At 47.8% G+C, this 26,611-nt stretch overlaps 1 protein-coding gene across 6 annotated transcripts in view; it reads left to right on the forward strand.

The window, feature by feature from the left end:
• The window catches only part of DGKD (diacylglycerol kinase delta), a 977,235-nt gene that overhangs the window by 759,602 nt on the left and 191,022 nt on the right, over positions 1-26,611 (forward strand). For all 6 annotated transcript variants that reach the window (XM_078666032.1, XM_078666033.1, XM_078666031.1 and 3 more), the window contains one exon: positions 4,176-4,289. In XM_078666032.1, the coding sequence (XP_078522158.1) occupies positions 4,176-4,289 (114 nt within the window). The remainder of the gene's footprint in view (positions 1-4,175; positions 4,290-26,611) is intronic.

The raw sequence follows: 26,611 nt of genomic DNA on the forward strand, positions 1-26,611 counted from the left end.
CGCGTGTTCATGGAGGTGCTCCTATCCGGAAGAAACCCGCATTGATCTCTGTGGATCAGGGCCGGGAGGTGCGTCTGCAATCTCAGCGCTATAATTTTGCTGAGTATTTTGTATTCTGTTGAGAGCATCGATAGCGGCCTGTAGTTTGTCATCTCTAGAGCATCCCTCCTGGGTTTAGGTAGCGAGACGACTAGTGCCTGCATCGTGGATTCAGGCAATCGGCCTTCTACCAGTGCCGCTCGGTAGACTTTCTCCAGGACCGGCACCAAGATATCTGAGTAGATCGCATAAAACTCCACTGGGAGTCCATCCATGCCCGGCGTCTTCTTGCGATTCAGGTATTTGATCGTCCCCCGTATGTCGTGTTGGGTGATAGGTCCCTCGAGGTCCTTTTGGGCCTCGGCGGTCAGTACCGGGATTTGGAGTTCAGACAGAAAGGCAGATATTCGATCTGGGTCGGCGCGTGTAGGTTGCCCATATAGCGCAGATAAACTCTTTTATTTGGCAGTATAGATCAACTAGGTTGGCTTGGAAGAAGCTTAGGTGGAAAAGGGATAAAGGGGGATTGGCGTTCACCCGACTTGCAATACTATGCTTGAGCATTTCAGCTCTCACATTCAAGGATGTTGCTGAAAATGCCCATTAGTACAGCAGGAGGTGAGATGTCCAGGGCTATGTTAAGGGGGGCAGGGCTACCGGAGGAAGGTTTATGTTTAAATTTGGTGCCCACATTAAAAAAAAAAGTTACATTAAAGGTTCTCCAATCGATAGTTAAAAGTTGGACCACAATAAGAAGAAAATTGGGGCTGTTATTTTTCCAGATTTGCACCACTGTGGGATTCCCCCGGCACACCCGCATGCTTTCAGGACAGTTTGATTAAACCAGTGAGAGACTCCGGGATCACAACGTGGGGGGATTTGATGAATGGGGGTTCCCTACCTTCTTGGGACGATCTACGAGAGAGAGCGGGGTCTGGCCTTTCCAGATTTAAGTACATCCAGATTAAAAGCTGGACTCAAGCCCAGATTAGCCACACTATAGTTTTAGGGCAGACCCATAAATTGGAAGAACAATTAGTGGTGAGGCCGGTGGGTAAAAAGGAGGACTCAGTGTGGTACTGGAGAATAGAGGAGGAAATCGATGGCGTCTTTAAACTACCAGAAGAGCTATGGGGAGAGTTGATGGAGGTTCAATGGGATTCGGTCTGGATGGATTCATTTAATACCCTGCACAGATTAGTTAAACCTGCCTGGTTGAAGCGAAATCATCTATTCACAGCCCATAGAGCATATCTTTCCCCACTCAAGCTATCGAAATTTCAGATAGGGAAAGTCTGTAACAAATGTGGGTTGCCAGAAGCATCAGATGTGCATTTGTTTATGGATTGCCCCTCTATTTGCACCTTCTGGGAAAATGTGAAGAAGACTCTTGAGTCCATCCTGAAAATATAATCGGATATCAGTCTGCCGCTAATCATCTTTGGCCTCAATGACCACATTACGGGCCCTGCTAGATCTCTATTGTTTTATGCAATTTTGATGGCTAGGAGACAAATATGCAAGCATTGGGTTGACTCAGTAGCACCATCCCACTCAGATTGGTTGACCTTGTTATATGAAGTATCCACGATGGACATGGCTAGATCCTGCAAGAAGAATAAGATCGCTTTCTGGGATTTATTGATACAGTGGAGATAGTGAGCCCGGGTTTTTTTTTTTCCCCCCAGGTCCTATGATTATGCCTTTCTTGGTTACTCCATGGACCTTTGTTTGGGTTCCCCAGGTCACCGATATGGTCCGTCAGGGCTATAAAGACCAAGGTGGAGTAAAAACCCTTTCCTCACCTCTTGACATCCCTTCCGTCCGCTGTGCTTTTTGATCTATCAAAGTCTCCTGAACTTGTTCAGCAGGGTTACGAAAGGCGGTTGGCTTCTTCTCAAGAGGGTGAAAGGCGAATGAGGACAACACATTTTTTTAAAAAAAATAAACCGTCAATACATCTTCTTTACAATGTGGCAATGTTATTTATTTTATGAGGCACACCTCACCTTCCACAATAAGTGACTCACTGTATGGTCCCAGTCCGTCTCAGAGAAGAACACTAGTTGTTACATCATACCTCCAGGCATGCATGCATCGAACTTGTAACCACCAGCATGGCACTCCTACGACTCCTGAACCAATTCTCACTCTGCTTCCTTGCTCTTTATGTTAGTAAACATCATGAGAGCAGTGCAATGATTGGCTTGGTCATGATCTGCCAACACTTCTTAGGAGACTTGGAGGGCTGTGGCAGCAATCCCCTGTCCTCATAAATTGCGCGGGTGTGCAAGGGTTAAAGTGAGAATTCTGGGCTGGGCAGAACAAGGTGCCCTTCCAACCTGGCCTGCACACTTCACCCCAAGGAAGCCTGGCCCAGCACCTGACCTGTCAGTCACCCTTAAGCAGGCTCCCAGGAGCACAGTCCCACCCTTCACTCTCCTGTAAGGTTAACTTTCCTGGCACCGCGGCTAAAATAAAATGGAAAACAATAAAGTCTGTAAAACATTTATATTGGGCATACGACCTGGGGGCAATGCCCCTGCGCCCTAATAAAGAAACCGCCGCTGAACTCAAGTATAGACTGAAATAAACATAAGAATTCAAGCATGAGTAAAAACAAAAAGCAAAGACAGCAACCCTGCAGAGTTCTACTGTGCATGAGAAAAGAATGTCCCAATACCTCCGAATGACCTTATTTCTCATTATTTACCAAAGCCATTTCCTCCTAGGACTTTATATAGTGACCAAAAAAAATAGAAAGTGTGATTCGTCCACCCCTGGCAACATCACCATGTGCACATAAACCTCACACTGTGTTCCAACAAAACACTCATGCCTCCATCTTCCTGAAAACCATCTCATAATATGATATAATTTCTGATGGGTACTTCTATCGGCAGATACTACACCGTCGGAATAGTCCAGGTTCCAGACTGATAGCAGAAACTTTTACAGTAGTATTTCTACACTGTAGGCGACGTTGGCTCTGTGTCGGCTCAGGAAACAATACTTAATTGGCTTCACTAGAGCTATAAAGTGCCCCCTTAAGCTCCCCGACATTAATTTTCAATCCATTTTTCATCTGTACGAGGTGAGCATTATAAGTGACATCATTCCTGAGTAGATGCATTGCTACATATTAACTTTGTACCTTTTTAATAACCATTAAATCTTGATCATTCTTCAAGGCTGGGAGGTGAATGGGATCAATGAGAAATCTGCAAGTTCATAGAGTATCCTCCAGAAGGATCATTACCAAGAGGTAAATGCTTTTTTAATGGATACTTCTTCAGGCAGATTCCTCACCTTCTGAATAGATTCCAAAGCAGTACCCATAAAGGTGGTGGGTTTGAAAGAATGGTCATTCAAGGATATCCTAGAGGACAGAGCGAGCAAAATTTTCTTTGCCTTCTCACTTCTGAATCCATACAGCAATGCTTAGCAAAGGAATAAAGTCCTCCCCTTGTCACTGGCTTGAAGGTTTCAGCCAGGGGGACTCCCCTTATCAAAGCTGATGTCAAGGATTTTTCCCTGGTGGATTGGGCTTGAATTCCCTGCTGTGGTTCCATAGTACATTTTGAAACATTAGATAATCCACCTAGACAAGGTTCTCTTCTGTACTGCTATGCCCTTCCCACTGATTGCATACCCTACATAGAGCCAATCGGCAGTTCTCATGTTCTTTGTACAGTTTATATAAAAGCTGATCGCCCCCCTGAGATCCAGCCTGTGAAGCTTCTCCTCCTTAATTGCCTGTGGCCATTGAAAAGGGGGCATAGTAAAGGATTAGCGCAGATGGAAAGGTATCATCACCTTTGTTTGTTGTTTAAAGGATAAACTAAATGCATCATTGAATGTGTTTTTTTTCTTTTTGAAGGGAAATGTTATTCAGAATTGTATAGTGGTGTGCTTTATATTGCAATTCTGTAGTGAAAATGTTGATTCGCATAGATTTGTTTTATTTATTAGATAATTTTCAAAACTAGGAATGCTATCTATAAAAATGTAGTCAAGCATTCCGTACATATAAGAATGTGCCCAGAATGGAAAGGTATGATGTCCAGTGAGTCATTTGTTTTTTTACCTCTTCAACAAATCTCTGTAAAATAGTTGAATTTTTCCTCTCCTTCCAGACATTCACTGCACCCTCATTTGATGATAAGATCTTGGAAGTAGTGGCTGTGTTTGGGAGCATGCAGATGGCTGTTTCACGTGTCATCAAACTGCAACACCACAGAATAGCACAGGTAATAAATATGCAAATCTGTTAGTGGACCTTTGCTATGGGGTCCATACAGTATCTTCTCTATTCTGACTAGTCTTAAAAAAGTATTTTATTGGCATGATGATGTAAAAAAGTTAAGTAGCCTACTGATTTAATGCAGCAGGTAGAAATTATAATGTGCACTTCTGTCTGCAGATTCCATGCCTTGTTAATAATTCCCCAGGCATCAGACTGAATCTGGAAACTTTTCAGCAGTACCTCTGCTTGAGTGTGGCTCCACACCAACATCGTTTTGCTCAGGATGTACTGCATAAATGCGCTACCCATGCTTGCTGACGTCAGTTCATTTCTTTCCGTGCCTTCAGACTCAGATCTGGAGGTACTCCCTGTTCTCTGACAAGACTCCCTTTCTCAAAAAGAAGTCTTAAAATTCAATGAGGAAAGGAAATGTCACCCTTTAAAACAGGGTTTTAACCGTGCAGAAACTGTGACAAACAAATGTCCGTGATGGACCAGCACAAAGTCTGTTTGTGGTGCCTGGGGTCAGGTCACAGCTCCAAGGCTTCTAGCGACTGTGCCCAGATGAACCCAAAGGCCATACGGAAACATGAAATCAAACTCTACATCGCCAAGCACAAGACCACACCATGAATGGTCAAAGTTAAAAGGAAGGTCCCGCTCCTAAAGTCATTCATGCGGCAGGTCGTCATATTGGTTAAAGTCCTCTGGCAAGTTAGAGACATAAGAAATGTTAGCCAAAAATGGCCCATTCATGCCACTCTTGAACTTCAGAGAGGGCGCATGGGTTTCATTGGGCCATCCCGTCTTGCTCCTGATCTACATTGGAGTTGATTCTGAGTCAAGTCCGGAAGCACACTGAGTTCCCAAGTCCATTGGATACATTGCGGCGGATGTATGACATTACCACGAATGCTTTTACCACGCATGCCTTTACAACGCGGTATTTACAACGAATACCTTTACAACGCATAGTGCTTCGGGGCGCTGGATAGTGAATAGTTTAATTTACTATTCCAACTTCAGTCCCCGTGGATAGTAGGGAAGGTGTTGGATAGTAAATTAAATCTATTCCCTATCCTAGAGTGCCCCCCAGCGCAATGCGTTGTAATGGTTTGCGTTGTAAAAGTTGTGTCGTAAAGGCACTGCGTGGTAAAAGTTGCGTTGTAAAGGATGTTTCCCCATTGCGGCACGTATAAGCCTTCAGTGAGGCTATGATGTGGCTCTTTGGCACTTTGCTGCCTCCTTCTGGCATGCCTTCTGGCCCAAAGGAACCACAGGAGCCTCCAGTCAGACTTACATTGGCGGATCCACCCTCAGCAAAGTTTGTACCTCTTGGATCAACATAGCTTCCAGCACTGACCTCGGTGCCCGCTTTGGCTCTATCGCCTCCTCCTGTGTTGGCCCCATTGCATCATCACCAAAGGTGCTGCTTCAGGTCCCAAGGAAACGCAGGTTCCTCCACTCTGACTTCCCTCTGCAGGTCTGCCTTCGGCGTTGTCTGTACCCTTTTGTATCCACATCAGACACTGACTTTGGTGCCCGCTTAAGCTCCCGTTTGTATTAACACAGATGCTGAGGATTTACAGCCCATTGTGCTATCCAAATCTGCTATGACCTCGACTGAAGTCGCACCTGACACCAACCACCACCTAACCTTTTGGCAATCGCTCTGACTCTGCTGCCTACCCTACACCACTACCACATGGTAGGGCCCAAGCTTTACATAACTTATCCAGTATTTGGGTGTCTTTCATAGATTCACATGCCTGAATCATTCCCCGTCGTCGAGACGGGAGCCTCCGGTATATAAAAAAGTAATGTCCTAGAGACATACATAGAGAGAATAGGCCTGAAGGTCTCACCTTAGTAGCCTATCCACGTCCTTTTGTAGGAAGGACCAAACAGAGCAGGCCCCAAGGGTCCCACCTTGGTGGCCTATCTGGGTCCTTTTGTAAAAAAGGACCAAATAAAGTGAAACAGCCAATCAGCTACTACCTCCTTCTAGAACCTTCCTGTCAGGAGCCCAAGTCTCTCAGATTTTCTACCGCACGTTGTGCTAGGGAGTCTCCACCTGAGCTCTCCTCAGGAAACTTATTTTCTTCATAAAAACGAATTATTAATCTTTTCAGAGCATGTCTGAAGGTCAGAAGAAAGGTCTGTTCAGGGCCTGTTCTTCCTGCAGCAAGAAGAGGCTTCACATCGACGATAAACATGATAGATGTTTATATTGTCTTTACCCTCACCACCAGGCCAAGGAATGCAAAATCTGCCGGACCTTCTCTAACAAGACCCTCAAGGACCGGGAAGGTCGACTTCTGTTGTGGCTCAACAGGCTCAAGACCAAGACTGCTGACTTGGCATCAGAAGGTGAGAGTGGGTCCGGAGCGTCCCAATTTTCTTTGAAGAGGCCAAGGGTTTCTTCCCCTAGCCCCACAGACACCCCTCCTATGAAGACTTCTAAAAAGTCCTCAGAGGGCAAGCCATCTGTGTCTGTCAAGGACCCGCCTGTCTCCAGGAAGGTGCCACTGGTCCTGGCGACGACGACGACATCTACGGTGCTTTCGGCCCAGAAAACTGTCTCGACGTCGACGACGACAGTGTCGACGACGACGGCATCGTCGGCCTACTCATCGACCACGAGGATGACGCCTTCGTCGTCGTCGAGCAGACCTACGTCGTCGACCATTCCGGTCACTCCGTCGACGACGACGACAACATCGTCGACGACGAGACCATCGTCGAAGTCATCGACGACGACGACCCCGTCGACGAAGTCGGCACCGTCGACGAAACAAACCTCGTCGACGAAGATCATCCCGTCGACGATGGGAAAACCGTCGACGGCGAGTGCACCGTCGACGATGGGGACCTTACCGTCGACGAAGCTGCTGTCGATGAAGACATCGTCGTCACAACCACCGTCGACGACGACGACTAACTTCTCGTCGACGAAAATGCCTGCCAAGGCACCGCCGACTCCAGCATTGCCATCTACAGGACCATGGAAGGAGTCTGCACTCCTATCCCATGCTATGGATGCCTTTCCACCGCAAGTGAGCCACGTCATGGTAAAAATTACTAAAAAGCCAATTACGCCGAGTCAGACGTCACCAGGCAGGATACAACAACTACCACCTGCCTGTATACTACAAGGTCAGGAGTCGGACGAGGACTCCTTTACGCAAGCTACTAGCCCGTCGGATCTAGTGCTGAAATGTCAAACCACAGATGAGGAGCCGGAAGAGGAGGAAGACCTTCCTGAACAACAGGTCCACCCTCCGCCTCAGTCTCAGGTTACTCCTATGGTGTGCCTTCCGGCTTCTATAGTCTCGGACCTGCAATACCTTATTAAGGATTATAAGGAAAGGTTCCCGGAGAAGCATTCCGCGCCAACACCAGCACAGGCGCCAACACCTTCTTCTCGCCATAGACCCACTCCTCTGGTCATTCCACAGACACAGGTGCCCATTCAAACTGTTTCCTCATCTGAGGAAGAAGAACGAGAACAAGAGGAAGGGGAAGTGGATGACGACCAATCGGACCCTGACGCTGATCAAGACTATGTGGCACACTCTCCAGCCTCTCCAGCTCCACAGACTTCGGAGTCTCCACCTGCAGACATCGGTGGCTTTCACAACATCATGGAGCGGGCTGCCAAGAGATTCCACATGTCCATGGAATCTCAGGAGACAGAATGTTTCCTTTATGACTTTAAGGAACCCACAAAGAAAATTTCAAGGTCGATACCAATTATTGAATACATCTGGAAGCAGGGCAAGCAAATCATGCAATCACCCGCTTCTGTACAGGTGGTGGTGCCCAGGCTTGATAAGAAATATAAAGCCACATCAACGGCGCCGGTATGCCTGACTGGTCACCCCAAACCAGATTCCGTAGTGACTCAGGCGGCGCAGAAGAACTCAAGGAATCCGGCCTCGCCTTTATCGACGCCACCGGATAAAGAGGGTAAAAAACTGGATTCCGTGGGCAAACGGTTTACGACCACATCAGCTATGACTGTTAAAGTGGCTAATTCTATTGCTCTACTTGGCCGTTATAATCGCCAACTATGGGCGGACATTGCGCCCTATCTGTCAAATCTGCCGGAAGATGTCAGAGAAGAGGCACATTCACTTCTTTTGGAGGGACAAACCTCTGCCTCAGAAATTATCGACTGTGCCATTGATGCCGCCATGACTGGCTTTCGGCAACTGGCGGGAGCTGCAGTCCTGAGGCGACAGGGCTGGCTCAAGGCCACCACTTTCCGCCAGGAGGTGCAAACCAGGATCTTGGACATGCCTTACGATGGCCAGCATCTGTTTGGTGAACAAATTGATACGGCCCTTACCACCATTAAAAAGGACACAGATACCGCCAAGGCTTTGGGTACTCTACAATTTCGGTCCCAGTCCTTTCGTGGCCAAAGGGGAAGAGGACAACCTTCATACAAAGGTTCCTTTCAGAATCGGTCTTCGTACTCGTATTCACAGTCCAAGCCGCAATTTCAACAGCGACAACCCCAACAGGGAAGGCAGTCTTCCTATGGCAGATCCAATTACAAAGGAAAGGGACAAAAACGGCCTGCTGGCAACAGACAATGACTTGTCTCCCTGGCTAGCCCCTCCACCACTACATTCTTTAAGACTTGGAGGGAAACTAACATACTTCCTACGAAATTGGCAATCCATAACGACGGATCGTTGGGTTCTCCAACTCATTCGTTTTGGACATTCCCTAGAATTCACCTCTACTCCCCCAACAACACCTCCGTGCCACCGTTCACACAGGCACCTGCGATCACTTCTTCAGGAAATAACTTCTATGTTGCAGAAGGGAGCGATAGAGAAAGTTCCACGGGCCCACATGAATCAAGGTTTCTACTCCCACTTCTTCCTAATCCACCAAAAAGGAAAGAAGTGGAGACCGATCCTGGATCTCAGGGCACTCAACGTGTTCCTAAAGAAACAATCGTTCCGTATGGTGACTTTGCAAGAAATCCTGGGTCTTCTGGAGGAAGGGGACTACATGACGTCTTTAGACCTTCAGGACGCCTACTACCATATACCTATTCTCAAAGGACACAGAAAGTTCCTCAGGTTTGCGGTGGCAGGACACCACTACCAATTTCGTGTCCTTCCATTCGGTCTCAAATCGGCCCCGAGGATATTTACGAAATGCCTGTCTCCAGTGGCAGCGTTCCTTCGTCAGCAAGGCCACCAGGTGTTTCCATACCTAGACGACTGGTTGGTGAAGGCACCGACGGAGGCCGGCGCAGCCTCATCCTCCAGCGCCTGTCTGGATATTTTCCACCGCCTGGGACTGACCCTCAACGCCGCAAAGTCGGTTCTGGAACCCAACAGAGTCATCACGTTCCTTGGAGCAACTCTGGATACGGAGCGGGTCAGAGCTTTCCCCTCTCGGGAGAGAAAGACCAAACTCATCTCCTTAGCCAAGGCAGTGGCTTCGAGGAAGACTCTCCCAGTCCGCACGTTCAAGTCCCTCCTTGGGATGATGTCTTCATGCATACTGCTCATTCCGCACTGCCGTCTGAAAATGCGTCCTCTTCAGGAAGCACTAACAAGACAATGGACGCAAGCCACAGGTTCTTTCGAGGACCGCATACGAGTCACTCGACCCATTATCAACCATTTGCAATGGTGGATGTCACTCCGCCATCTGTCGAAGGGTTTGCCATTCCTACTCCCAGCGGAGCCGCATGTAATAACTACGGATGCGTCACTGGAAGGCTGGGGGGCAGTCCTCCAGGAACTACAAATCAATGGGAAATGGACAACACAAGAAACAAAACTGCATATCAATCTGTTGGAATTACGAGCAGTTTTCCTAGCTCTCCAATCGTTTCTCCCACGCATTCGTCAATCCCCGGTGCTCGTCAGGACGGACAACACCACGACGATGCATTACCTGAACAAACAGGGGGGGACACGTTCGATCTCATTATCAAGAGAATCGCAAAGAATTTGGAATTGGCTTCTACAACACAGCATAGAATTAAAAGCGGAGTATGTCCCGGGCAAGGACAACGTTTTGGCGGACGCACTGAGCAGAGAGACGTCTCCTTCCCACGAATGGGAATTGGACATGGAGGTGCTGAACCATATCTTCAAGGAGTGGGGCACTCCCGCCATAGACCTCTTTGCCACCAGAGAGAACGCCAAATGCCCAAGCTTCGCAAGCAGGCATCACCACTCAGGAACCCTCGGGAATGCATTTTCCATCGCATGGCGCAACGTCTTTGCGTACGCCTTTCCGCCATTCCCACTAATACCCAGGGTCCTCAGAAAGATGAAATCGGAACCCTGCACTCTGATCCTCATTGCTCCAGCCTGGCCGAGGCAGCACTGGTTCACGGAACTTCATCGCCTATCTGCCCGGCCTCCTCTTCGCCTGAAGCAGTTTCCGGCCCTGATCACGATGTCTCAAGGGCAGGTTCTCCACCCGAACCTGAGCTCTCTGAAATTGTCAGCCTGGCTCCTGAATACCGCGAGTTCAGCCACCTGAGCATCCCGCAGGATTGCAGAGATGTCCTTGCAAAAGCTAGAGCTGTCAGCACTAACAAAACATACTCACTAAAATGGAAGCGATTCTGTTCCTGGTGTGTGGATCATGGCTTGCATCCCTTCCATGCCACTCCACTGCCATACTTGTTACATCTTGCGCAATCAGGCCTTGCGCATACATCCATCAAAGTGCATCTTGCAGCAATTTCAAGGTTCACGAGAACGGCTACGGGCCCTTCTTTGTGGGCGGACAGACTCATCAAACAATTCCTGAAAGGTTTATATAGGTCCTTTCCACGACCGCGACCTGTTCCTCCATCGTGGCACCTGAATGTGGTTCTTCATCAACTAATGAAGCATCCCTTCGAACCCATCCATAAGGCAGACATCAAGTTCCTATCTTGGAAAACGGCCCTCCTCCTGGCACTAACCTCTGCTAGAAGGGTCAGTGAGTTGCAGGCTCTATCTGTTCAGGATCCTTTCCTTCAATTTCGAGAGGACAGAGTAATTCTGAGGACTAACCCTCGTTTCATTCCAAAAGTCCCCTCGGACTTCCATCTTAACGAACCAGTGGTGCTTAGATCGTTCTTTCCGAATCCTACCACGGCAGCCGAAAGAACTCTACATTCTCTAGATCTGAAGAGGTGCCTTAAATTCTACATTGATAAGACACGACACTTTCGAAAGTCAACACAGCTCTTTATTGCCTTTAGTAGACCAAGACTGGGCATGCCCCTGACGAAGCAGAGCATCTCAAGATGGATCTCTTCTGCGATCACCTTTTGTCACGACAAGGCTGGGCGACCTTTAGACTCACGTGTTAAAGCTCATTCGACTAGAGCCATGTCCACATCGGCAGCGTTGTTCGCTGGAGTGCCGATATTGGACATTTGCAGAGCGGCGACGTGGAAGTCCCCGCACACCTTCACCAGGCACTACTGCCTGGATACTGAGCTGATGAAGGATGCAGCAGTGGGCCGAGCAGTGCTTCGCCATCTATTTCAGTAAGGTGAGCCCTACTACATCCCTCCATCCTTTACGGGTATGCACATTCTCTTATTGTATGTATATTGCATTGCATTTTGTGCTTTATGGTCATGTGATATGCTTTATCTACATGCTTGTACCTGATGTTCACACAGAATGTGCTTTATGTATTGCTCGCTACTCTGATTCAGGCATGTGAATCTATGAAAGACACCCAAATACTGGATAAGAAATGCGTTACTTACCTGTAACTGCAGTTATCCAGTATTAGTGTCTTTCATAGATTCACATGCACCCTCCCGCCTCCCCTGGCAGGGCTCACCTTTCTCTCTAAGGAGTTTACGCCTAACTAGCTTGGTGCGTACGAAAATCTGAGAGACTTGGGCTCCTGACAGGAAGGTTCTAGAAGGAGGTAGTAGCTGATTGGCTGTTTCACTTTATTTGGTCCTTTTTTACAAAAGGACCCAGATAGGCCACCAAGGTGGGACCCTTGGGGCCTGCTCTGTTTGGTCCTTCCTACAAAAGGACGTGGATAGGCTACTAAGGTGAGACCTTCAGGCCTATTCTCTCTATGTATGTCTCTAGGACATTACTTTTTTATATACCGGAGGCTCCCGTCTCGACGACGGGGAATGATTCAGGCATGTGAATCTATGAAAGACACTAATACTGGATAACTGCAGTTACAGGTAAGTAACGCATTTCTTTTTTTGCACTGATTCTGACATTGACAAATATGATGAAGGGGACTATTATTTTTCCCACCATATTGAGGACAGCTTGTTTAAAGAGCTCCAGAATGCGAGTGGGTTTCATGCTGGCCTTATGTCTCCCCTGGGTCCTGCTACAGAGGACATCTCCTCTTTTACTGTTGTGATGCGAAGGGCTGCTGAAGTATTAAACCTACAATTTCCAGGTTTGGAAGAGAAAACTAATATTTTATCCAAAGTTTAGCAACCTGGCCAAGCTCCCACTGAGCCATTCCTACCTTTCATTGAGTCACTATCTGATGCACTTTTGGGTACCTGGCCAAAGCCCGGAGCAAATAGTAGGCAGATTGCATGTCCCCTGTGCGTGGCGACCCTGTCATCCTAACACGAAGTCCCACTCCAGAGAGCCTGTTGCTTCAAGCCTCCACAAGCAGGGTCAATCTGAATGCTTTTCCTACCACTGCTCCTGACAAAGCGAATTAACACTTTTGGGAAAATAATTTTCTCCTCTATGTGCCTTGCTCTATGTTAAGTCAATGCTAGCTGTCTCCTTGGCTGTTATAGTGATGCGGTTTCATGATCTCTGATCAGGAAAGCTAATGCCTGGAAGACACCAACATGTTTTTCTAGGGACATGTAGGAGAGTAGGGTCTACTATCCTATGGTCACCCCAATTTTTGCTTCACTGGTTTTCGACTTAATGTGGCTGTGGGCCTGCTAATCAGACCCACAGCCTGCTGTTCTCTCTCTAAATTCACAGACATGTACTATAGGTACATCACCAATTTGGTACTGGACACCTTGTCAGCCCCTGTACCATGCACTATGGGTGCTCAGGGCATAGGTGCATCCAAGGCCTACCAGGGGCTGCAAAATATCTTTTGCCACCCCTGGCTGGTACTTAAATCGACACAACTGGCTGATCCCTCAGCTGGGGCAAGGTGGTGTAATCACCCCTTGCTTAGATATAGTATACCTATAGCTAAACCTATCTGGACACATATATACCTATAAGTCACTCCTATGGCAGGCCTTAACAATCCTGGAGGCAGAGTGCTTGGTTTTATGTGGGATGGTGCTCTAGCATGAGCTGAGCCTGTCTGCAGTGTTCGTAACCATTTCCTTACTGCTGTTCCAGTGATACTGCCATACCATATACTCTTCAGTGCATTATAATCCGTTATTGCTAACTTTGGTTTGTCTTTATCAAAACATGTCGTGTTTGGTGTCATACACTTTGGAATACTACCCCCTCGCCAGTTCTGGCAACGGGGGTAGCATTCCACCCTTCTAGAGGGGCTAAAGTCTCTTCTCTGACTGCGTGTGAAACAGCTACCGGAAGTGGACAAGGAGCTATGGCGGGAACTTAACCGAAACAAGCAGAGACAATCTCGCCATGATATCCAAGCACGCGTGACCCATTGACTACTCCAAACACCGTAATTTGACCATGTATTATCACAATGCAGTATTTTATTCTAATTCTTAAAATGTTTTTAACCATGGATTATGAATTTTATAGTGTAACCTTTTGCAATGGTTTTAATTAACTATGCCAATAAACTTACTTACTTACTTACTTACCTTCTAGAGGGAGAAGACATGTTACTTTACTGAAAACGCGGTTAATCCTAACCAGAGCCCCAGCATCACAAAATGGATGCTGCTGCCACAGACACATGTCTGACCTCCTGCTGCTGACCGAAACTAGTGGATTGTAGCAGGGAGGGTTGAAAGAAACTAGACACTGCCTGGGGCGCACAAGGTGTCCCCAGGCAAAAGCCAGTCAAACCGGTTCTGGGGCACTCCAGCCCCAGTCCTGGCGCGAAACTGGACAAAGGAAAAGGGTGTAACCACCCCCTTCCTGGGTCCCACTGATAGGAGGGACCTAGCAGGTAATCCAGCCCCCAGATTTGGAATAAAGGTGGGAGCAGTGCCAATGCACATCAGATTATCCTGACTGAAACTTATGAAACAAAACTCTGGACCCTTCGACATCCCACTCGACGTGGAAGACTGAAGAATCTCCCTTGTGGTCAAGGAGTGACCACCCCGTGCAAACAGGCACCATCCAGCACCTCGACGTTTGCTTTGTTGCAGTTCCCGCCGGAACTCGAGCGACAGAGATCGACAAGACCCAGCGTGCCTGCCTTCTAACAGCCCGATCCACAGTCCCTGCAGAGCTGAGACCCATGGAGGCGACCTGAAGCGTGGGGCCGGCCATCTTGGAAAAACTACGAAGCGCTGATCGTGCAGCATCCGAGGCTCCCTTGAAGCTGTGCATTGGAGTTTGAGAAGCTCCAGGCCCGAGCAGCTTTTGCACCGAAGCTCACCCCTCCACACTCATCGAGTGCTGCGTGGGGCCCTTTTGCATTTTCCTGCTCAACGCGTTGGTTCGGTCGCTTGCCCGTTGGCTAGTGGCCCCAGTACCGAAGAACCTTTGAATTTGCTCTGCTAGTCTGGTTGCTCCAGACTGCCCCTCGCTCCCCTGAAAAGGAGCACCCGCTCAGACCTTGCTGGTCCGAGTAAGAAGCGATCTTCGAATCCTGCGTGGGTTGCCTTTGCCAAGGCCTGTTGACTCCAATCTTGAAGCCGACACCGCCGACAGCGAGAGCCTTCGTGGGACAGCTCGTGATTCACTCCAGGACATCCTCGGTGCCCCAGAGTCCACGTGGCAGCGGAGACAAGCTTCACGACAAGCACCTGATTGCGCCTGACATCGCATGGTTCCTTCCTGGTCACTGGCTAGTGACCCAGACTCTGTCCGCTCTGCTTTCAGGTACTCTACATCTTCGATCCACCCTTGGATCACACCGGACACTTCTCTTCTGGATGCCTGCAGCATCTTCATCTCCAGGCACCATATAACTGCGTGGCGAAACCCGACACATCTTTGCACCTGTGCACCCGCTTCCTGTGGGTGAGGTAACTCTTGAACGCCGGTGCTCCTGTAGTGGTTTACACCTCTAGTGTCTAAGTCTAAAGTTTTGTCCTTCTAGTCCAGTCGGAAGACTCTTAAAACTGTAACTCGATAACTTTTACGCACCATTGACTTTGCATTGGTGCATGCGTGTGCTTTCTGCACTGCACTCGAATCCCGCGGGCTATTCCCGTCCTAACTGCTGTTAGTCCAGTGTAGTCCCAGCGATGCCCTAGGCCTTACCACTGATCGATTAGTGATACTTATACCACTTTTTTGATATATGGTTTGAGTGGCCACCGGCCTCATCCATAACTGTGCAACTTTCATATGTTATATTGTGCTATTGTTTAAACGCTTGTGCTTCATTGCTCATAAAGAGTAGTGGGGATTATTCTGAGAATAAATACATATATTTTTATAATATATAACTTGTGTGGTGTCCTTTCATTTGATATTACAGGATTGCATATGGTAAAACACCTGGCTTCACATGTCCTCTTGAGTTAAGCCTTTAGGCTGCTTAGTCCATGCTACCTCTAGGATAGCTTGTCTTTAAGGTTGACTTACAACCACCACCTGTTTGGACTGATATAAGGTGCCCCCAGAATTGGAGACATCATACATCAGGCCAACTTCTCACATTGGTGAGCAGCGGTACGGATTTGAGCTTGCTGTTGTTTTACCTTTGCAATCTTTTATCAAATTGAAAGATCACATTAAGTAACATAGGTACATATAAACAAAGCTTAGCATATGTAAGTTCGACTGAACTTAGTAGTTGTAGGTAGAAGGGCTTAGCACACCCTGACTACAACTCACTAGCAATGTACAGTAGGAAAACACTTAGTGTAGATAAGTGCATCACTTACACCTCACTAGAGTCATGTCTGGCACAGGTGAAGCTCATAGCTCTCTACCTGCGGTGGTTGACCCTCCACAGGCAACCTCAGACTACGACAAATTCAGCCATAGAGACTTGAGTGCCTTGTGCACTGCAAGGAAGCTGAGAAAGGGTCACAACCCTACCATTCCCATCCTGATAGCCATCCTGGAGAAGGATGATCTTGAGAAAGCTAGAATAGTTCCCTCAGGGTCCGGAGAAGCAGTGAACCCCCCAGAGACTGAGAACACCTCCCCAGAAGTAGAAAATGAGGAGGCAGACCCTGAATCATAAGGTGAAGAGTCAGATCAGGATCAGCGGGGAAACCAGGTCCCATTTGCAAGGCTTAGCCAAGCCTACTTGGTCCTACATGGGAATGGAGAAGGGCACTTCTCCAGACCCAATAGCAGAATTCTCCCAGGCAATAGGAGAGAGAGAACTCCTTCCAGGGATTCTCACATTTCTAGTGCCTCAAGAAAATCTCAGAGGGGAATGACTTCTCCTCAGAGGAAAGAGCATAAGGCCAGGATGATAGCTGTTAGACTCCAAATAGAGAGGGAGGAAGTAGCCCTGGCCCAAGCTAAGCTTGCCTTTGCAAGAGAACAAAGATTGTGTGGGGAGACTCCCACTGGTGGGAGCATTATCCCTAAGGATAAAGACAGTTCCTATGATCATAGAAACCTGAGTAAGATTGTGCCCCCCTGCAGAGATGGGAATGATATCCACAAATGGAAAACTGCTCTGGAAAGGGCCTGCATGGTACAGCAGGACCCTCAAGATCAGTGGGCAGCACTCTTGTGGCTCTCCTTTTCTGAGAAATGGAGAGATAAGCTCCTCACTGTTAGACCTGAGGATGCTAAAAACTACTCTGTCTTGAAGAGTGCTCTTATTGAAGGGTTTGGCCTAACCACTGAGCAATACAGGTTGTTGTTTAGAGACACCCAAAAAGCACAGACTCAAGACTGGACTGATTTTGTTGATTGTGCCACTAAGGCTCTGGAGGGTTGGTTGCAGGGAAGTAAAGTCTCAGACTATACAGGATTATACAATCTTATAATGAGAGAGCAGATCCTTAATAACTGTCAGAACCAGCAATTGCATCAACACCTTGTTGACTCAGATCTGACCTCTCCCCAAGAATTGGGTAAGAAGGCAGACAAATGGGTCTGAACAAGGGTTAAGCAGAAACCCCAGAACCAAGGAGGTGATCAGAAGAAAGCAGACCAGAAGGGTGGAGATAAGAAAGAAAAAGACCAGAAGTCTTCTACTGGCCCCCAAAATTCTAATAAGGAGGGTGGTTCCCAAAATGGAAACAAGAAAAAGAAGAATGATGGCCCAAAGAAACCTTGGTGCAATACTTGTAAGTCCACTTCTCATTGGGGAAGTGAATGCACTAAGAGAAACCCAGTTCCTACCACTGCAGCCCCTAAGGCACCTGCACCCCCTAGTACAGTTAGCAGTGGTAGTGCACAACCCAAGGGGATAGTAGGGTTAACCCTGGGATCTGAGATGGAGTCTGGCTTAGTCAGAGTCCCTACTCAGGCAATTCTGATCTGTGAGGGGGACATAGCTATGTCCTCTACTATAAGTCCTAATTACTTGGGCAAGTACAGGCTGACGCCTTTAATTAATGAGAAACTGGCTCAGGCCTACAGGGACACTTGTGCCAGTGTCACTATGGTGACACCTAACGTTGTGGACCCTGAACAGATGATACTAGGTGAGAACTACCTAGTGACCAATGCTAGCAATGCCACTACTACACATAGTGTGGCTGTTGTTAACTTCTCCTGGGGAGGGGTAACTGGCCTCAAGAAAGTTGTTGTTAGTGCAGACCTCCCAGTTGACTGTCTTTTGGGCAATGATCTTGAGGAATCCTTATGGTCAGAAATGGAGTACAGGACTCATGCAGAAATGCTAGGGATTTCAGCACATGTCCTTGCTGTAACCAGGTCCCAGGCCAAGAAGTGCCTACCTGAACCTGTGGTGGATCTTGAAACTATAGACCAACCACAACCCAAGAGAAGGAGCAAGAGGGTCAAGGCAGAGCCTTCCCACTTGCCCCAGGTTGAGGATCAGACCTCACAGGAGGGTGATTCTGTGATCCAAGAGGAGACTGTCCTTGAAGAACTTGAACCTGATCAGGTTGAGTTTCTGGGGACAGGGGGACCCTCAATGGCAGACCTGGGGCAGGCTCAGTTGACTTGCCCTTCCTTCTCTTGAACCCCTCAGACAGCAAGCTGCTGCTTAGGCTGCTGGGAATGCTCAAGGTACCCATAAAGTGTATTGGGATGATGGGCTCCTTTATTCAGAGGCTAGAGACCCCAAGCCTGGTGCTACCAGGAGGTTGGTTATACCTCTGCAATTTAGGGGCTTCCTTCTATCCTTGGCCCATGATATTTCCCTTGCAGGACACTTAGGCCAGAACAAGACTTGGGACAGGCTTGTCCCTCACTTTCACTGGTCTCACATGTCAGAAGATGCCAAGGAGTTTTGTCGCTCCTGTGTCCCCTGCCAAGCCAGTGGCAAATCAGGTGGCACCACAAAGGGCCCCCTTATACCTCTACCTGTGGTGTGGGTGCCCTTTGAGAGAGTTGGGATTGACATTGTTGGACCAATGGATCCCCAAACAGCATCTGGGCACAGATTTATCCTGGTGGTAGTGGATCATGCCACCAGGTACCCAGAGGCAATTCCCCTGAGGACCAAAACAGCTCCTGTTGTGGCAAGGGCCCTACTTGGAGTTTTCTCCAGAGTGGGCTTTCCAAAGGAGGTACTTTCAGACAGAGGTACCAACTTTATGTCTGGATACTTAAAAGCAATGTGGAAAGAGTGTGGAGTGAACTATAAGTTCACCACAACCTATCATCCTCAGTGCAATGGGCTTGTGGAGAGATTCAACAAGACCCTAAAGGGAATGATAAAAGGATTACCTGAAAAGCTCAGGCGTAGATGGGATATCCTTTTACCCTGCTTACTCTTTGCTTACAGAGAGGTCCCACAGAAGGGGGTTGGCTACAGCCCTTTTGAACTTTTGTTTGGCCACCCTGTGAGGGGTCCATTGTGTCTTGTGAAGGAAGGATGGGAGTTACCTCTCAAAAAGCCTGAACTTGATATTGTGGACTATGTACTTGGTCTCCGCTCCAGGATGGCTGAGTACATGGAGAACGCATCCAAAAACCTGGAGGCCAGCCAAGAATTACAGAAAGCTTGGCATGACCAAAAGGCTGTTCTGGCTGAGTACCAGCCAGGGCAGAAGGTGTGGGTGTTGGAGCCAGTGGCCCCAGCAGCCCTCCAAGACAAATGGTCTGGACCCCACACCATCCAATGATGAGAGGTCACCTACTTGGTGGACCTTGGCACCCCTAGGAGCCCCCACAGGGTGCTCCATGTGAACAGATTGAAAGCATTTGTGTACAGGGAAGACATGGGTTTACTCATGGCTACAGATGGGGAACAGGAGAAAGAGAGTGACCCTCTCCCAGACCTGCTTTCCCAAAACCCTGATGATGGCTCAGTGGATGGAGTAGCCTTGGCAGGCAGCCTCACTGACCAACAACAGATGGACTGCAGACAGGTGTTGCAAGCCCATAGACACATGTTTTCTCTTACACCCAGTCAAACTAACTGGTGCACCCATGTGGTGGATACTTGTGACAGTTTGCCTGTGAAGAATAACATCTTCGGGCAACCTGACCATGTCAGGGATTGTATAAAGGCTGAGGTGCAGAAAATGTTAGAACTTGGAGTGATTGAGCCATCAGAGTGCCCCTGGGCCAGCCCAGTAGTCCTTGTGCCAAAACCTCATACCAAAGATGGAAACAGAGAAATGAGATTTTGTGTGGACTATAGAGGTCTCAATGCTGTCTCTAGGGCAGATGCTCATCCCATTCCAAGGGCAGATGAGCTCATTGATAAATTGGCTTCTGCCAAATATCTGAGCACATTTGACATGACAGCTGGCTATTGGCTAATCAGGTTAGCTGAGGAGTCTAAAGCCGAAACAGCATTCTCTACCCCCAGTGGACATTATCAGTTTGTGGTGATGCCCTTTGGTTTGAAGAATGCACCTGCCACCTTCCAAAGGTTGGTGAATCAAGTCCTTTCTGTTATGTTATGTTATGTTATTTATTTTCTTCTATAGCGCACGGCTACTCCGAGGAGCATCCCGGCGCTTTGGCGAAGAGAACTTATGCGGAGTAACAACACAACAACTAAAAACTGAAAAGAAAGAGACCCAGAAGAACCCCTATGCAGAAAAGGGCCAAGTCTTTAGTTCCTTCCTGAAGGCAAGAAGGTTACTTGCCCTTCGTAAAGCCAGAGGAAGCTCGTTCTAGGTTGGATGACTTTTGTTCAGCATATCTAGATGATATTGCTGTCTTTAGCTCTACCTGCGAGGATCACCTGATCCACCTGAAGAAGGTTCTGGAGGCCCTGCTAAAGGCAGGCCTGACTATCAAGGCTACCAAGTGCCAGATAGGGCAGAGCAAGGTTGTGTACTTGGGCCACCTAGTAGGTGGAGGCCAAGTTCAACCATTGGAGAGCAAGATCCAGGCCATACAGGACTGGGCTCCTCCAACTACCCAGACACAAGTCAGAGCCTTCTTGGGCCTGACTGGGTGTTACAGGAAATTTGTAAAGAACTATTGGTCCATTGTGACACCATTGAATGATCTGACATCCAAGAAGATGCCCCAAAAGGTTCAGTGGACAGTTAGCTGTCAAAGGGCATTTGATGACCTGAAGAAGGCCATGTGCTCTGCACCAATCCTTAAGAGTCCTGACTACTCCAAACAGTTCATTGTTCAAACAGATGCTTCTGAGTTGGGGGTGGGAGCTGTGCTTTCACAACTTAATGTAGCTGGTCAAGACCAGCCCATTGCTTTCATTAGCAGAAGTCTGACCCCCAGAGAGAAACGTTGGTCAGCCATTGAGAGGGAGGCCTTTGCTGTGGTTTGGGCCCTGAAGAAGTTGAGGCCATACTTGTTTGGTACTCACTTCCTAATTCAGACAGACCATAAGCCCCTCTTGTGGCTCAATCAGATGAAGGGTGAAAACACCAAACTACTCAGGTGGTCCATTTCCCTACAGGGGATGGACTTTACAGTGGAGCACCGCCCAGGTACTGACCATGGTAATGCAGATGGTCTCTCCAGGTACTTCCACTTAGAACATGAAGACTTATCTGGTCAAGGTTAAGTTGAATGTCCCTGCGTTTGGGGGGTGGGGGGGTTGTGTAGGAGAGTAGGGTCTGCTATCCTATGGTCACCCCAATTTTTGCTTTTTGCTTCACTGGTTTTCGACCTAATGTGGCTGTGGGCCTGCTAATCAGACCCACAGCCTGCTGTTCTCTCTCTAAATTCACAGACATGTACTATAGGTACATCACCAATTTGGTACTGGACACCTTGTCAGCCCCTGTACCATGCACTATAGGTGCTCAGGGCATAGGTGCATCCAATGCCTAGCAGGGGCTGCAGCATATCTTTTGCTACCCCTGGCTGGTACTTAAATCGACACAACTGGGTGATCCCTCAGCTGGGGCAAGGTGGTGTAATCACCCCTTGCTTAGATATAGTATACCTATATCTAAACCTATCTGGACACATATATACCTATAAGTCACTCCTATGGCAGGCCTTAACAATCCTGGAGGCAGAGTGCTTGGTTTTATGTGAGATGGTGCTCTAGCATGAGCTGAGCCTGTCTGCAGTGTTCGGAACCATTTCCTTACTGCTGTTCCAGGGTATTGCCATACCATATACTCTTAAGTGCATTATAATCCTCGCGGTTATTGCTAACTTTGGTTTGTCTTTATCAAAACATGTCGTGTTTGGTGTCATACACTTTGGAATACTACCCCCTCGCCAGTTCTGGCGACAGGGGTAGCATTCCACCCTTCTAGAGGGAGAAGACATGTTACTTTACTGAAAACGCGGTTAATCCTAACCAGAGCCCCAGCATCACAAAATGGATGCTTCTGCCACAGACACATGTCTGACCTCCTGCTGCTGACCGAAACTTGGCAGGGGAGGCCTGGACAAAGGGTTTCCTGTCACAGGGAGGTGTCACACCACCCCAGACAGGAGATAGTGGATTGTAGCAGGGAGGGCTGAAAGAAACTAGACACTGCCTGGGGCGCACAAGGTGTCCCCAGGCAAAAGCCAGTCAAACCGGTTCTGGGGCACTCCAGCCCCAGTTCTGGCACGAAACTGGGCAAAGGAAAAGGGGTGTAACCACCCCCTTCCTGGGTCCTACCCATAGGAGGGACCTAGCAGGTAATCCAGCCCCCAGATTTGGAATAAAGGTGGGAGCAGTGCCAATGCACATCAGATTATCCTGACTGAAACTTATGAAACGAAACTCTGGACACTTCGACATCCCACTCGATGTGGAAGACTGAAGAATCTCCCTTGTGGTCAAGGAGTGACCACCCTGTGCAAACAGGCACCATCCAGCACCTCGACGTTTGCTTTGTTGCAGTTCCCGACGGAACTCGAGCGACAGAGATCGACAAGACCCAGCGTGCCTGCCTTCTAACAGCCCGATCCACAGTCCCTACAGAGCTGAGACCCGTGGAGGAGACCTGAAGCGTGGGGACGGCCATCTTGGAAAAACTACGAAGCGCTGATCGTGCAGCATCCGAGGCTCCCTCGAAGCTGTGCATTGGAGTTTGAGAAGCTCCAGCCCCGAGCAGCTTTTGCACCGAAGCTCACCCCTCCACACTCATCGAGTGCTGCATGGGCCCTTTTGCATTTTCCTGCTCTACGCGTTGGTCCGGTCGCTTGCCCGTTCGCTAGTGGCCCCAGTACCGACGAACCTTTGAATTTGCTCTGCTAGTCTGGTTGCTTCAGACTGGCCCTCGCTCCCCTGAAAAGGAGCACCTGCTCAGACCTTGCTGGTCCGAGTAAGAAGCGATCTTCGAATCCTGCGTGGGTTGCCTTTGCCAGCGCCTGTTGACTCCGATCTTGAAGCCGACACCGCCGACAGCGAGAGTCTTCGTGGGACAGCTCGTGATTCACTCCAGGACATCCTCGGTGCCCCAGAGTCCACGTGGCAGCGGAGACAAGCTTCACGACAAGCACCTGATTGCGCCCGACATCGCCTGGTTCCTTCCTGGTCACTGGCTAGTGACCCAGACTCTGTCCCCTCTGCTTTCAGGTACTCTACATCTTCGATCCACCCTTGGATCACACCGGACACTTCTCTTCTGGACGCCTGCAGCATCTTCATCTCCAGGCACCATAGAACTGCGTGACGAAACCCAACACATCTTTGCACCTGTGCACCCGCTTCCTGTGGGTGAGGTAACTCTTGAACGCCGGTGCTCCTGTAGTGGTTTACACCTCTAGTGTCTAAGTCTAAAGTTTTGTCCTTCTAGTCAGTCGGAAGACTCTTAAAACTGTAACTCGATAACTTTTACGCACCATTGACTTTGCATTGGTGCATGCATGTGCTTTCTGCACTACACCCGAATCCCGCGGGCTACTCCCGTCCTAACTGCTGTTAGTCCAGTGTAGTCCCAGCGATTCCCAAGGCCCTAGGCCTTACCACTGATCGATTAGTGATACTTATACCACTTTTTTGATATATGGTTTGAGTGGCCACCGGCCTCATCCATAACTGTGCAACTTTCATATGTTATATTGTGCTATTGTTTAAACGCTTGTGCTTCATTGCTCATAAAGAGTAGTGGGGATTATTCTGAGAATAAATACATATATTTTTATAATATATAACTTGTGTGGTGTCCTTTCATTTGATATTACAGGATTGCATATGGTAAAACAGCTGGCTTCACATGTCCTCTTGAGTTAAGCCTTTAGGCTGCTTAGTCCATGCTACCTCTAGGATAGCTTGTCTTTAAGGTTGACGTACAACCACCACCATAAGGGATTGTTTGGACTGATATAAGGTGCCCGCAGAATTGGAGACATCATACATCAGGCCAACTTCTCATAGGACATCAAGGCATCTTTAATGTACATGCTTTTTGATGGATCTTGCCTTTTTGGGAATACAGTAGACGCAGCATACATGCCAACATTTTAGAAGAGGAAAGTGAGAGATGTAAAAATAATAATTGGGAGAATAAATTCTATTAAAGTAGAGATAATTTCTCGTTCTGAATTGGGTGTATTGACATGTATGACTCAGCCCTGGAACTCTTTAAAAAGGGCAGAGCCACAGCACACGCTCCTTAGGCCTCTATGCTCCCTTGAGGCAATTCGATCAGTTATTTTAACCTCTTAATGGCTATGATAAATATTTCCCCATCCGTCAACGCCAGACCACTCCTCCAGCCCTTCAAGCTGTTCTGCCCTTTTGTGGCCAGTACTGTGGTTCCAAATGACCATGATCAGCAGGCTCAACCTGCAGCTCAGTCTCACACTCCCTCGCAACCGCAAAACCCTTTCATTGTGTTCTTGCCTGCACACAGCTACCCTGTTTTAGTTAAAATCCAATATTTTTTCCAGGGGTTGCAGGCTATTTCGATGGAAAAGTGGGATCTACAGATTGTCTGCAGGACTATGCCTTTCAGTTTCTTTCTAGCACACCACGCCTTCCACTGCCTGCAGGGCATCTGGTGGATAACCATCTCTCCGTCTTATGCCAGGAAGTGGAGTCTCTTTTGGCCAAAGATGCCATCAAGAGAATGTCCGCCTCACAAGTAGGAACTTTGTTTAATTCCCTCTACTTTCTTGTCCCAAAGAAAGACGGAGGCCTTTGTCCGATTTTAGATCAGTGCCCTCTCAACGCCTTCCCGCGGAAGGACAAATTCAAGATCTCACTCTAGCCCAAGTCCTGTCTGCCCTGTCTGTCATGCACCGTAAAGACCAGATGGTGGTTAAGGTAAATCTTTATTTAGCACAGTTATTTAAAATCTATGCTACTAATACTGCAGCATTCCACCTTCAATAAAATCATACAAGAGAAGCCAAATTTCATTGTTTGATTGAAATCAATAACTGCTGCAAGCCCGATTCCACGTTTCAGTTTTATTTATAGCAATTCTATTATGAGGGTACATGTTAAATTCTAAAAAGGCCAAAAGCCACAGTTAATAAATGTGTTAACCCAAGCACAATACTAGTCCCCTGGACGCCAGGTTTTGATGATTCACAGGTGCAGAATTAAAACAAGACATGATATAATTAAATTGTATAAACATATCTCAGTGAAGTCAAACTACTAGAGGATTTCTACAAACGGCAAATCACCCTGCAGTTAAAATCCGAAGATTCGAACAAGATAACACTCTTAAAGCATAATATCAGAAATTCATAAACCCAGAATTATAATGGAAACTACAAAATTCTTTCAAAAGGGGAATAAGTCATCATGTAATGACAATATATTAAACAGCACATTCAGATGGTAGTCTGGGGACTGGATGGTGGTATTCGAACATCAGGGTGCATATTTTCTCATCACCGTCTTGCAGGCCCACAGGAACTACTGGTGGTTCACAATGGGCCATGAATATTTTCAGTTTTTATACACACATTCTGCCTCCAGAGCTGTTCAGGACTACTGTATGACTTCTTGCCTCTCCTCCCCGAGTTCTGAAGAAGATCAGGATTGACCAGACTCAAGTCATCCTAGGGGCTTTGGATTGGCCAGTAGAGTTTGATACGCGGAACTCCTGGGATAAGCATCTGCCCTCCAATCAAGCTGCTGCTCCAGGATGCTTAGATCTTTTGTTGCTGCAGCAGGTCAGGGTGTTGCACCCTGGCCTGCACACTTTGCATCTCCATGCTTTGATTGAGTGGTGACAGTTGATCTTCTTTGACCTGCACTCTGAATTTGTTCATTTTATTCTGTCGGTGAAGAGTCCCCACCCACTAAATCAGTGTACGCCAACCATTGGGCCAAATTTGTGGATCGGTGCGGCACCCAACAAGTTGACCATTTACAAGCCAAGTTTTCTGAAGTTTTACAATTTGTTTTTTATCCTAGGCCAGCAAGGACTTGCTTTTGGCACTATTAAGGGCTGCATATTGTCTCTTACGACCTTCCTGTGGTTACTAGATCAGGCTTCATTATTTAAATCAGCAACATTTGTTTCCACCAAAGCCCTTTGTAGCGCCCCTGTGGGACTTGACATTAGCCCCTACACTCTTGATGTGCACCGTTTTGACCCCGTGCACAGTTGTTTATTGAGATTTCTGAGCTTGAGGACGGTCTTTCTCATCACCATAACATCTGCTAGGTGTGTGATCGAACTTCAAGCTCTTCATGTAAATCCACCTTTGTGATAGACACTTTTATCATCAGATTTCTCACCTTTTGAATATCCCC

This window comes from Lissotriton helveticus, chromosome 11, assembly GCF_964261635.1.
Source record: "Lissotriton helveticus chromosome 11, aLisHel1.1, whole genome shotgun sequence".
Classification (NCBI taxonomy): Eukaryota; Metazoa; Chordata; class Amphibia; order Caudata; family Salamandridae; genus Lissotriton; species Lissotriton helveticus.